The following is a 14,071-nucleotide window of genomic DNA, read 5'->3' as shown; positions in this document are numbered from 1 at the left end:
ATGGTGTACAGGTACTTGCTGGCATTCAGCGGCCTAGGCGTGGCAGCGAATTGCTGTCTTTGACGAGATAAATTTAATTGCTGATAGTCATATATGTTTTAGTGATTGACGGTGTGCGCCTACCCATTTTAATGATATATGACAAGCGGGCGGTGGGACAAGCAAGTGAATGGTGTATGGTACCACGCGTTTAGGTTAGCTATAGGAGCTAATTAGGACACCGGTCACTAAACTGTTTCAAGGCTCAGTAGCCGTTTGTGGCACAGACATTCGGTCTTTCGCTTCGAATGGGGTGGTAGCGGGAGAAATGCCAAGCAAACCAACCATTACTCTGACCAGAAGATCCAGGCAAAGAACAAAATGTTTTTTACACACATCACAAAAAGCATGTAACACTTCTCTATCTCTTTTCAAACAACTAAATTCTGGGTTTAAATTGATATCTTATCGCTGTTCATTAAACAGAAGTCTGTGTAGATGTGATTTAAAAGCAATTAATTACTTAAAATACAAAAAAAATTACGATGGTTTAACAGAAATTCTAAGAGAACAGTTAACCGACATTTAAATTTTTCAACAGTATATTTTTGTTAAAATTTCACCGGTAAAAATATTAACTGCAATTTGGAATATTCCTCCATTAGTATAAAATAATAATTAAATTAGGTAATGTAACTAAGAACAGGACACGTTAATTAATGGCTGCTTGATGCACATAGTTGCAAAGTGCTGGGTGATGAGGTTGCCACTTCCCGATGCTAGGAAAGTTTATAAAATATATTTTGGCATTACTTAAAAGATAATTCATTAGTAACATAATCTTAATTCGATAAAAAAAGGTGCAATTCTCAAAAATTTTTTGCAATTTTTCCTGATTTTTTTCTAAAAATTCCTGACTTTTCTGGACTAAATTTCCTGACATTTTCTACCTGTGGGAACCATGTACTAGTACTGCTACATCTGAAGATATACAAATAAGCTATAACCACTTGAAAATTTTAAATGGATTTTATTTGAAAATGGGGAGAGATTGGAAGCTGTCATTTTGGTTTTAAAGTGCCATTTTTGACCCTCCCCCCTGTACCACCATCCTGCAAAAGGGCATCGATAAACTGCTTTGTAAGTTCACCGCCTATCCTTATAAATATGACAAACAAGCATAAGCATACTTAAAATTCAACCATAAAAAAAATGCAATTTACCTTTCCATATAAGCATCAACCTGTACTTCAGAGTGACAAGGACGGAATATAGGAGATTTAAGTACAGAACATTTTTCAATGGACCATGTTTTTCTAGAAGGATTTACAGCACAAGTATCCTAATGAAAAAGAAATAACAAATAACATCAAATAAAATGAAGGAAATATTAATTAATTTTATAAAATTAAAATTATATACCAATTCAAACTTTAAAAAAAAGTAATAATAGAAAAATACCTTAATAGGTAGAGATTCTGGACAGTATGAGTGTAATTTCCAGGAATCACCAAATAACTGTGCTGAAACTTCTGGAACACCTCTTGATGGAGTTTTAAAATCATTCATTTCATTGTCATCATAATTGCCACAGAGCCCCTCCAACTGTAATAAAAGAATATACAATAATATATGAGAAGTTACCTCTAAAGTAAAGACAGTTTTGTTGTAAAAACATTTATTCTGAAAACTTCATAAATATTTTTTATTCTCTTAAATTACATACCTTTTACTACTTGTCTATATAATCGCCGCATGAATTAAGACATTTATCGTAGCGATACACCAGCTTCAATATACCCTCGTCGTATTCTTCTACCACCAATCCATTTAGCCACTGATTAACAGGATCTTTAAGTTCATCGTCACCCGCGAATTGTTTACCGCTCAAAAATTCTTTCAATTTCCCAAACAAATGGTAATCATAAGGAGCTAAGTCCGGACTATAAAGTGGGTGATCGTAAATTTCCCATCCGAATGTTCTCAGTAAATCACTTTTGATGGTTTAAAAAATTTATGACTTCACGTATTTCACAGTCAGCGGCAATATCGATTTTCCTATTAATTTTATAACGTAATAATTCACACATAATCAAAGATACTACAACGCGACAACTTACAAACAACAATGCAGTTTGTACATTACTAGTGTGGCCATGAACGACAGGTTCGCCAACCTTAAGGAGAGAAATTTCCCAGCGGTCTTTACTTTAGAGATATTCCTCGTACTTAAACCAGTGTTCTTATGTATAATTGATAGAGCAAATTTGACTGACCAAGAAAATCTTCTAAAGATCAAAAAGAAAATTATAAGGAGAATGTACGGTCCCAGAAAAACAGAACAAGGATACAGAGTAAATCAAATAAGGAAATTTATAAAACCACTCAAAAAGATTTGGTAACTGCAGTAAGAAAAAAAAAAGGATTAAAATTCCTCGGACACATGATTCGACTCAATCCAAAAAGACTAAACAAATTTTTTAAAACTCTGTTAATTAAAAACTAAACAGGATATGTAAAGCTGATAAAAGGGAACTTCAAACATTTTTTGAAAGAGTTGGATTGTTTGGGTAGAATGAAATTCATAAAAATAATTTATAATGCAAATGTTTCTTGAAGATGAAGGAAGAAAATGGGCAAAAGAAAAAGAAAACAGGATTTCAAGAAAATGAAAGTAATATGGAAAAAGAAAAAGAAGCAAAAAAAGAAATGATGACGATGATTTACATACTAGACTGCTTAAAAAAAAAACAAAACTGTAATTAGACATAAAAATAAATAAACAGTAGTTTTTTCTGATATATGTATTTTGAACCGATCAAATCTGGTGGTAAAACAATTGATGATTCCACGGTTAAACTTAAATAGTGAACATGTAAAATAAAAGGGTTTTTAAATAGTACATTATGCAACAGCCTATAATGACAGCCATTAATGCACTAGTGGGAAGTAGTTGTAGCACGAGCCTTACCAAGTGTCGTAAACTTTGCAAGAGTGCATTAATGGCCATTATAGAGAGTCGCATACCGTATTTTTTCTACAGCCAAGAAAATATTGTGATTACTGATTTAAATTGTGATAGAATACACTGTTTGTAGAATATTTAAAAAAAAAAAAAACATTTCTGTGGCAGTAAGTAATTAGTCATAAGTTCTGCCTTTTCTTTAATATAAAGCGGTGTCAATGACATTTCTTCCTCAAAATCTGACATAATTAACTGAAGAATAAAGTGTAACAAAGAAACTTAGTTACCTATTGGTGCACTTTCAAATTAACCTCTGCTTGTTAACTATTAAATCAGATTAAAATCAAAGTAAAAAAAAAACAACAGCTGATACATTAGCTGAGTAACTGATAGTAATGATAGTAACTGATACAAATACCCAGTTCTGACTGGTTATGGTCAAAAAGAGTACGCTTTTGATCAGTTGAACACCTGTATAATAATGAAAATCTGCTTCATAATGACTCTCATTATGGCACAGGTTCCACCTGCATGATTAAAAAGTTATGATACAGCTGTAGAAAAATATTTTTCATTAAATCCTTTAAATTTATTAAAACCAATCTACTTTTTTTATTTCCTTTTTTTTTGGATCTTACTAAAAAGTTTCCTCAATTCTTATCTGGTTGATCCTCATGCATTTAATTATATATTAATAAATAACTAAAACAGCCTTACCCGTCCTTTCCATTTAATGTCAGCTCTGACAGACACACGAGTACCTTTATCCCACTGCAAAACAATACCAAGTTCAACGACCTCTGCAAATATGAATAAACCAGCTTCGCGAACAATAATTCTACAAAATTAAGAAGAGAATTGAATTAATTTACAAGAGAAAGAAAACAATGAAAAATTAAAAATATATACATACAGATCCAAAAGTCATGCGCATCGAAGTAATAAAAAAAATAAAACATTAATAATAATATTTAAAGATTTACTTTTTTCACAACATATGCTCAAAATGCCTGCCCCCTTCAGTAATGCACGAACGGACTCATGTTACCATATTTGAGGCCACTTTGTAGAGCACGTGTATATTTATATTGTTATATAAATTTATATTGTTATATTGTTATATTTGTATTATTTTATAAACATTTCCTTTAGGATAACCCTACAGGAAGAAATCTGTGGACATCAAATTGGGTGAACTAGGAGGCCATAATCCTTAAGAGAAAAAGAATGCTTACCAAGAAACTCGCATAAGAATGCACAGTTTCATTAGATGTGTGACATGTGGTGCTGTCCTGCTGCAACCAAACCAACAATCATGTTCATCATCATTTTTCTTTTTTTCTTTTTCCTGTTTAGCCGTTACCGGTAATTACCGTTCAGATAATACTTCAGAGGATGATATGTATGAGTGTAAATGAAGTATAGTCTTATACAGTCTCAGTTTGATGATTTCCCTTTATAGCGGCTTTCCATCACCGAAATGTCTTGGTGGAAACGTTCACCGTGTTTGTCACTAACGTCTCCGAGGTTTTCCGGGGAAAAATCCAGATGTGAGTGGAGGAAATGTATTTTACAAGACATATTACACACCATAGTTCTATATGAAGTAAGAAGTTGATTAACAATATCGTGGTAATTGTCGGATTTTTGTTTGCCAAGAAAAGTTCTGCAAATGTCTTTAAATGAAGCCCAAGCTGCACCTTCTACATTATTTAACAATGAGGTTAATACATCATTTTAGATCAAATCTCTTATTTGAGGACCAACAAAAATTCCTTCTTTAATTTTTCCTTCACTTACATTCGGAAATTTCTGCCTGATGTACAAAAATCCGGGACTATTCTTCTTCATTTCCTTTACAAAATTTTTCGTTAGTCTTAGCTTGGTATGGAGAGAGGGCAAAAATATTTTTTTGGGTTCAACTAAGGGCTCATGAATAATATTTTCCCATTTGGTGTTAAGCTGTCCCGTTTCTTCCACTCTTTGGTAACATAATGTTTATCGCTAGCTTGGCTGTCCCATTCGCAAGAAAACACAGTATTGCCTAAATGCAGGCCTAAAAAAATACCTATAACTTTCAAATCAACACATATGTTCCAGCTATGTTTTTTATAATTAATTTTTTCAAGAACGTCTTTCATCACATCGTATGTCTCTCAAATTAATACCACAAGCGATTGGTATCGAAGGATATTTGTTACCGTTGTGTAGTAGAACCACTTTTAAACTACACTTGGACGAATCTATGAAAAGGCGCCGGTCCTCAGGTTCATGAACTTGTCCTAAGTGCAACATAAGCTCATCAATATTTGTGCAATAAACCGAATTATTTTCATCAATAAAGAGTACTGAGAAAGTTCTTTTTGTTGACTTCGAAAGCCTGAAAGTTATGTATTTTTTTGAAATAAATTCCAACCTTGCATTCTTGATCCTAACAGTTCAGCTTGATTTTTTGATTAATTTAAATCCCTAATCACCTTGTGATATAAGATGTGGCTTATGGAAGATAATTCAAATTCCAGACACAAAAGTAAAAATCGGTTACATGATCCTTTGGTTCATGCCAAACCATAGGTACATATGTCATAATATGTGATGACTATGATATGATTTAATTCTTTGTCTAGTATTGTTTATTTATAGCTTAAAAATTATGTTAACAAAGTTAAACAATAAAAAATGAGCTAACAAAATACATTACAGGAGCTTAAGTTGAAAAATGGAAAAAATTTTGGAGTTAAAATGCTAACTATAAGTGAAAAATGAAAAAAATCCTTTAATAAAAATTTTAAAATTTTTCATAAATGGTAGGTTGAGGTTTTTACTTTGTCGAAAATAAATATACATACCTTTTATTAGAATTATTTGGAGAAAGCTGAACAGGTTTGCCGCTCATAAATGTAATCGATTCTGCATCGGTATCAGAACTACGGCCGACATTAAGAGTAACAGATTTTGAACAACTTACACCAGAAGTTCCACACGGTACTAACTACAAAAACATAAAAGAATAAAAGATTAAACTATAACAAACATTTCTTGCTTTCTTCTGCTGTTTAGTATTTAGCGAGAAAATTATAATGAATAATAGAAGATAAAAAGCAAACTGATGTAATGAAAGAAAGGTATGTACAATGGGAATACTGCATTACTTAACACCTGATGATTCTGACAACACCTGAAAAATCTATATTCATAAAAAAAACAAAATTATAACAAAAAACATAGCCTATCCTCAAAAAAAAAATTATAAAACCTATTAGTATATACATTCTCTTATATAGTAAACTACATAAATATAACTCAAACAATAAATTAACCACCAAGCACAGTAACAGAAAAACCTAAAAAACTAATACCAAAAGTCAACTTTCGCAGGATCCTGCATCATCAGTCGGTACATAATATTACAACTACATCAAAAAACAAAAAAAGAAATAAAAACAAAATATCAGCTGCAAAGAAAAAACTCTAACAAACACAAAACTTGAACAACACAACTTCACCGCTAACTGGAATGATGTAAATTTAAAACTTTACACAACTACGTTTGTAAATACTGTTGCCAACTGCCACAAACTGTGTAAAAATTAAAACAGAATTTAAAAAATGGTCTGTTGATTAATCGTAACTATCATACTTTGTTTAAATATATAAATATAATATTTTTCAAGTATATTGATTTTTTATTGTTAAAAATTTCCAGAATTTCTAAATTATTTTTATATCAGTAATATACTATGCATATTTATATATATAAAGGAACACAATTGAAAATTTGATAAAACATTAACAAAATGAACATTACGGAACTTCACAAAATCTAACCTTTCCCCTTTACTCCCCCCTTTCCTTTTTCCCTCTTATCCATCTCCATTTCCTATTTTCATTTTACAACATCCCCTTCACCACGTTTTCATCTTTCCCCATTTCCCCCTTTCCTTACCCGTTCAATTTTCTTTTCCCAATTTCCCTTTCCATTTGCTTTTCCTTGTTTCTCCCTTTTTATTTTTTGTTTTCCTCTTCCTCCCGTTTATGTTTTCGATTTTTCCATTTTCCGATTTTTCCCTGTGCGTAAATCGGTCCAGTGGTTTTTTAGTCTATAGCGGACACATATATATCGGAAACATTGAAATGGAATCGTAAAACATTTAGTATAGCATGTGTTGCTTTTACGTCCAACAGAGAGCTTTGTTTTTTAAAAAAGGCATGCATGTTTTACCCGTCACAGTTGTGACAGGTACATAAATAAATGCCGAAAGTGGGACGTACAACGGAATAGGGCGGCTATCGCACGGTGAACCTCAGATTCTCTTATGAACTACATGTTACAAAGCGAGGAACATTGGAGGGGAGTCAACACATACGCCACGGAGGGAATCAGGAGTAAAAATCAAAAGGAGTGGGACCGAGGCTATTAGTATAGGAACAGGAGAACGCCCCAGAGGTGAGGGCTGGCATGCCCAGATGCGCCAGTGCCTATGATCCTCTGGGGACTCCAGGGGACGGTAGGCACAGTAAAATAGAAAAGACCCGGCGCTGTGTTTTGGGCAGATATGTCCGGACACGGAGTCAAGAAAGGGCACAATAAAGACTCCTCAAAAGAGCCGATCTGTCATGCCGGATGTACACCCGGTCGGTGAGAAGGCTCGTTAGAGTAACCAGACACTCCTCCGGGTGGAGTTATACCCATCAGCAGTCCGGACCGACCTAGAGGAGTAGAGGAAAAAAGGTATATAAATAGTAAGCATATAAAAACACGCGCGTATTCGAATGCAACGTTGTGTCAAAATTTCAAAGCAATCGGTGATGAACTTACGGAGATTTAAGATTTTTAACAAACGAACATTTACATTTTTATTTATATAGATTTTTCCTTATTACGTTTATTTTTATTGTTGCTTGTGTAATGTGAAGCTCTAAGAATCAGGTTTTTATATGTGCCAACTTTTTAAGACCGTAATAAAAAAAAGTTGAATATCTAGTTGTTGGCGGTGAGGTTGTGTTGTTCAAGTTTTGTGTTTGTTAATGTTTATGTTTTCTAAGTTTTAATTTGTTTTTTGTTTTTTGATGTTAATTGTAGAATTATGTACCGACTGATGATGTGGTATCCAGCGAAAGTCGATTTTTGGTATTAGTTTTTCTTTAGGATTTTCTCTTACTGTGGTTGGTGGTTAAGTTATTTTAGGTTAATCGGCAGTGGTCGGTATATTGATGAGTTATTTAATTTTCAGAAAGTTATTACAAAAGTATAATTACGTTGCTATAAAAGTAGAAAGAAATATTTACTCTGTACTTAAAGCAATTTTAAATGCCATAAAGCCAATACATGGTGGCAGAACATATCAGAGATTAACAGTTCAATTTTATATACTAAAAATTACAGTTGAAAGCGATGAAGTGAAATTTTGTCAAATCAACTTAAATCAAACGAACCGATGAAAGGGTTTTTAATAATATTAATACGTGCTAAGTCGATAATTGCAACTTAAATTAAAATAACGCAACAAAACTAGAATTCAAATTGATAAATTTTTACCTCGATTGTAATGAAGAACGTTTCAGACAGTAAACCTTTAACAAGTACGTATTCACAAGCACCTTGAAAATCAAATATTTTATTATCGAATGTTTTAAAATGTGAATCGCCCCAGGTTGAACAAACGCCAGGACAATTATGATCGCTGCACTCCCACTTACCAGACACACACGTGCTGAAACAAAAAACCAAACAAAAAAATTGATAGATGTTATCACATATATGCCTAATTTAATATCGGCGGGTAAACACGGTAGCAACGATGTGAGCTCAAAGTATACGTACGCGCTGATATAAGCATCACTCCTGCCGCGCAGATTGAGGTGCTGCAGCTCCACCACTCTCAGGCTCCAATAAAAGATGGTGCACGAGAGTGAATTTTCAAAATCATCGTCGACCACCACCTGAAGACCAAGAAGAAGAAGAAGAAGATGTGTGCTTGGAATATGGAAACGGAATTTTATAGCATGTGAAAAACGCCATGCCTGACTAGGATTCAAACCGAGAACTCCAGATGAAAAACTGAGACTCTATCGCTCTGCCAAGGACAGATCGGTGGATCAACTTGAAAACAAAAAATTCTTTTGTGCTCCAATCGGGTATCAATTTATGTACCTGGAAGTATTAAATTCCTCGCAACATTGTCACACACAGTAACCGAATACAAACACACACAGTCACTTGTACCAAAAAAAATACTGAAACACGGAACTACAATTAAAAGTATCCAGTATGACATAAGAGAATTTATACTGTTTTTGAAGTGATAAAACAACGATGTTTTGTTTATAAACATCCGGTAGCTACAACAGCTCAGCGCGTATAATAATGCGCTGTATATACATGCCCGCAATTGCAGTTCATTTATTTCATGATAATTGGTATATCCTTTTTTTGTCTTCAGTGATTTGACTGGTTTGATGCAGCTCTCCAAGATTACCTATCTATTGGTAGTCGTTTCATTTCGGTATACCCCCTACATCCTACATCCCTAACAATTTGTTTTACATATTCCAAACGTGGCCTGCCTGCACAATTTTTTCCTTCTACCTGTCCTTCCAATATTAAAGCGACTATTCCAGGATGCCTTAGTATGTGGCCTATAAGTCTGTCTCTTCTTTTAGCGATATTTTTCGAAACGCTTCTTTCTTCTTCTATTTGCCCCAACACTTCTTCATATATCACTTCATCCACCCATCTGATTTTTAACATTCTCCTATAGCACCGTATTTCAAAAGCTTCTCGGGTACTCCGACTGTCCAAGTTTCATTTCCATATAAAGCTACGCTCCAAACATATACTTTCAAAAATCTTTTCCTGACGTTTAAATTAATTTTTGATGTAAACAAATTATATTTCTGACTGAAGGTTCATTTCGCCTGTTCTATACCGCATTTTATATCGCTCCTGATTCGTCCATGTTTAGTAATTCTACTTCCCAAATAACAAAATTCTTCTACCTCCATAATCTTTTCTCCTCCTATTTTCACATTCAGTGGTCCATCTTCGTTATTTCTACTACATTTCATTACTTTCATTTTGTTTTTGTTTATTTTCACGCGATATTTCTTGCGTAGGACTTCATCCATGCCGTTCATTGTTTCTTCTAAATCCTTTTTACTCTCGGCTAGAATTACTATATCATCAGCAAATCGTAGCATCTTTATCTTTTCACCATGTACTGTTACTCCGAATCTAAATTGTTCTTTAACAATTAACTGCTAGTTCCATGTAAAGATTAAAAAGTAACGTGGAAAGGGAACATCCTTGTCGGACTCCCTTTCTTATTACGGCTTCTTTCTTATGTTCTTCAATTATTACTGTTGCTGTATGGTTCCTGTAAATGTTAGCAATTGTTCTTCTATCTCTGTATTTGAACCCTATCTTTTTTAAAATGCTGAACATTTTATTCCATCGAATTTATTTATATAATTTATTTATCGAATGCCTTTTCTAAGTCTATAAATGCCAAGTATGTCGGTTTGCTTTTCTTTAATCTTTCTTCTACTATTAATCTGAGGCCTAAAATTGCTTCCCTTATTCCTATACTTTTTCTGAAACCAAATCGGTCTTCTCCTATTATTTCTTCCACTCTCCTCTCAATTCTTCTGTACAGAATTCTAGTTAAGATTTTTGATGCATGACACATTTATCTGCTCCTGCTTTCTTTGGTATCATGACTATTAACACTCTTTTTGAAGTCTGAAGGAACTTCCTCTTTTTCATAAGGTATATCCAATTATACTAAACACATTTTACGAAATAAACAGTTACAACCCTAATTCTATTAAAATATTAGATTCCTCCAACGATTTCTGTTAAATAAGCATTCTTGAAAAATTTCATTATATTATAATAACAATAAATTAATCAACAAACAAATCAAATTTGAAAATGACAGTCTGTTTAAATAAATAATCAATAATTATCAAGTTGCCTAACTTGATTATCTCTCTCACTATTATTATCACAATTACTGAGGTCCTCTTAGTGAACTGAGGCAATTATCTTCATGCAATTTGTTATGTTTTTAATATTTTATAATATCTTTAAGTTAGTTTTAATTTTTACGTTTTAAATTATGAAAAAATCTTTCTCCCTAAGATGGTCGATAGACCAAACGTGCTAGGGATATAATGTAAATTATTGGTAAGGTTGATTTTTATTTTTAAATTATAACTATTATTAAACTTATTCTATTATATGTAGAACACCCAAAAAGTAAAAACCGTTTCAAAAAACAAGGTGTATCAGGGGGCCGAAATTCATCGCAGACTTTAGGTACAATACGGGAACAGTGTACCTAAAGTGACACTCTATCGCCGCAACAGAGTGTCTACAAAAGGATTGAAAAATTAAAAACGGTCGCACAAGTGTTTCACAACGAAGGAGCCGGACGACCGTTTACCGCCACAAATGAGGAAAACATTGAGCGTGCACGTAACACGGTTTTCTTAGACGGACGAGTAAGTATCGATGCAGTGGCACATCGTCTGCAAATTAGTCACGGTTCTGCCTATGAAATCATCCGCAAGACTTGGGTTTCGTAAAGTCTGTGCAAGACGGATGCCAAAACGACTCGCACAGTCGCATAAAAAAACGCGCTTGGACGTTTGCCAAAAAAATTTGGATCGCTACGATAACGTAGCGTTCCAAATCTTCTTAGACAGAATCATCACCGGTGACGAAACACGGATCCATCGTTACGAGCCGGGGAGGAAACGGCAGAGTACGGAATGGAAACGTCCAAATTCGCCCTGCAAAAAAAAGGTTCAAGACCCACCGTTCGCAGGAAAAGCGTCCGCAGGACTCACAAGGCCCGGTACTGGAACATTATTAGGAAAGGGGCACGAAAATAAACAGTGCGCGTTACAGTGAGATGCTTACTGCCGAGCTGAAGCCTGCGATTCGAAGCAAACGCCGAGGACTGCTGTCAAAAGGTGTTGTGTTGTTGCACGACAACGCCCGTCCACATACTGCAGCCCGCACTGCTGAAACGCTCGTCCGCCGAAGTACCGGCTTGTCCTCCGTATAGTCCTGATCTTACCCCTTCTGACTACCGCTTGTTTGGTCCACTCAAAGAGGCATTAACGGGCCGTCGATTTACGGACGAAACGAGGAAAGGTGCATTCCTGGCTCGCAGCTCGACCGAAAACCTTCTTTTATGAGGGCGTCAACAAGCTTGTGCGACGATGGTGGACCAAGTGCGTTGAAATGCAAGGGGACTATGTTGAAATGTAAGTTTCCTATTTGTACTGCAATAAAATTTATAACTACATTGCGGATAATAATTGACTTACCCTCGTATTAAAGTTAAAATAAATACAATAAATTTGTCGTAAAACAAAAACGGTTTTTACTTTCTGGATGATACAAGTAATATTAATTAATGACATACCATGTATTACAAGATTCTTGTATTTTTTCTCCGTTACTGTAACTTTTACCACCGTGATGACAAGGGCATTCTTTAGGAAGAACGCATTCTTTTGTTATCGAATCCAAAACGTAACCTCTTTTACAAATACAACCGGAATGGCATATAGCGGAAGAGGATTGTTGACGGTTATGCATATTCTATAAATAACAAAAAAGAAACAAAGAAATTTAATAAAAATCTAAAAATACGATAAGACAATGAAATATTTTTTAATTCATTTATAAAATTTCAACTAAGTTTAAACGAGCACAAAGTCTGACTAGGCAAACATACAATAAAAAATGTCTCTCGATAAAATCCCAAATTCTCCATTATAACACAGTTGTTCTTCCGGTGATGCTTTAGGCTTGTAACACTATCTTTCAGATTAATAATAAAAGCAAAACAAAACTTACTTTAAACAAAAAGGCGAATTATTAGAACTTGTTTAAATAAAAGTTATCAAAAGGATGGAGTCTGGCGAGTTGCCACAAATGAAACGGTCTACTAACAAGTCGACCCGACTCTCAGTACGATGAAAAAACGAAGGATTTCCATTTTTTTCCAAGTATTAAGAACGCCTGAGAACCGAATTCTAAAACAACTGGTCATATAAATCGGAACAGAAGATTGATGAGAATCTTTCTTTATATTTAATGAGAGAATTCATTTTCTTTATTTTTATTATTCTTTATTTTAAAATGACGGAATTGGTTTTAATGAAGCAAGTTATTGTTTACAGTTGTATATCAATGATAATGATTAATACTTTACTTTGAAATATGCAAGGCACAGTAAAAAAAAATCTAATTTGGGCATCATATGACTTCCTTGTATGTCTATTAAATTACATATACATTTAAAAGAAGTTTTTAAATGGAAAGTAAATAAAATTTTATTTTATTAATAACTTCAAATTTTTTTCATTTTTATTATTGAATTATTATTTATAGTACATTTTTTTTTACAATCAGACGTTAATAATTATAAATAAATCAATATATTTAAGTTAAAAAAAAAACAGTTAAAAAAAAAGAATATGAATTCTGATTCAAATCGATGTGCCTTCCCCCTGTAAGACACAAATATTTAATTAAATAAAACTTCATTTGGCTATAACTCTGGAATCAATGAAAATAAGTACCACTATGATATACATAATTGAAAAGCTCTCAATGTGGGTTTATTACTGCAATTAAGAAAAAGTCCAAAATTCCGATTTTTTTGGATTTTGAGCTTTTTTAGACACTTTTGGATCAGTTGATTGAAATCAAAAAGGGAGGTGCACAACTAGATGTTACAACAACCCTAAATCCAAAATATCAACATCCTACGGCTAATCGTTTTTGAGTTATGCGAGTACGTACGTATAAACGTCACGCCGAAACTAGTCAAAATGGATTCAGGGATGGTCAAAATGGATATTTCCGTTGAAATTTGAAAACCGAAATTTTTCACCATCACAATAGTTCCTTTACTTAGTACAAGGAAGTAAAAATCTTAAAAACATTACTTTTTAAAGTTAAAAGTTTATATATGTCAAACATTGTGGTTGTAGGCAACATGACATGGGAGATAATCTCACCAAAAAAATACCATAGCGATTCCCAAGAATAATCACCAATACCAGGTTTAAAAAGGAAGTGAGGAATCTGTTGTCTTTTTCACT

The 14,071-nt window shown here is 33.6% G+C and overlaps 1 protein-coding gene across 1 annotated transcript in view; it reads right to left on the bottom strand.

Annotated features, from left to right (window-relative positions):
* Positions 1 to 14,071, bottom strand: part of Hml (hemolectin) — a 278,319-nt gene that overhangs the window by 147,377 nt on the left and 116,871 nt on the right. Inside the window, exons 25-30 of the mRNA XM_075381665.1 lie at positions 12,382 to 12,560; positions 8,484 to 8,658; positions 5,794 to 5,936; positions 3,662 to 3,782; positions 1,441 to 1,584; positions 1,203 to 1,321 (exon numbers count right to left, since the gene is read on the bottom strand). Of these exons, the coding sequence (XP_075237780.1) occupies positions 1,203 to 1,321; positions 1,441 to 1,584; positions 3,662 to 3,782; positions 5,794 to 5,936; positions 8,484 to 8,658; positions 12,382 to 12,560 (881 nt within the window). The remainder of the gene's footprint in view (positions 1 to 1,202; positions 1,322 to 1,440; positions 1,585 to 3,661; positions 3,783 to 5,793; positions 5,937 to 8,483; positions 8,659 to 12,381; positions 12,561 to 14,071) is intronic.

The sequence above is a fragment of the Lycorma delicatula genome, chromosome 13 (genome assembly GCF_047948215.1).
Source record: "Lycorma delicatula isolate Av1 chromosome 13, ASM4794821v1, whole genome shotgun sequence".
Taxonomy (NCBI): Eukaryota; Metazoa; Arthropoda; class Insecta; order Hemiptera; family Fulgoridae; genus Lycorma; species Lycorma delicatula.
This window is presented reverse-complemented; position numbering and strand designations above follow the sequence as displayed.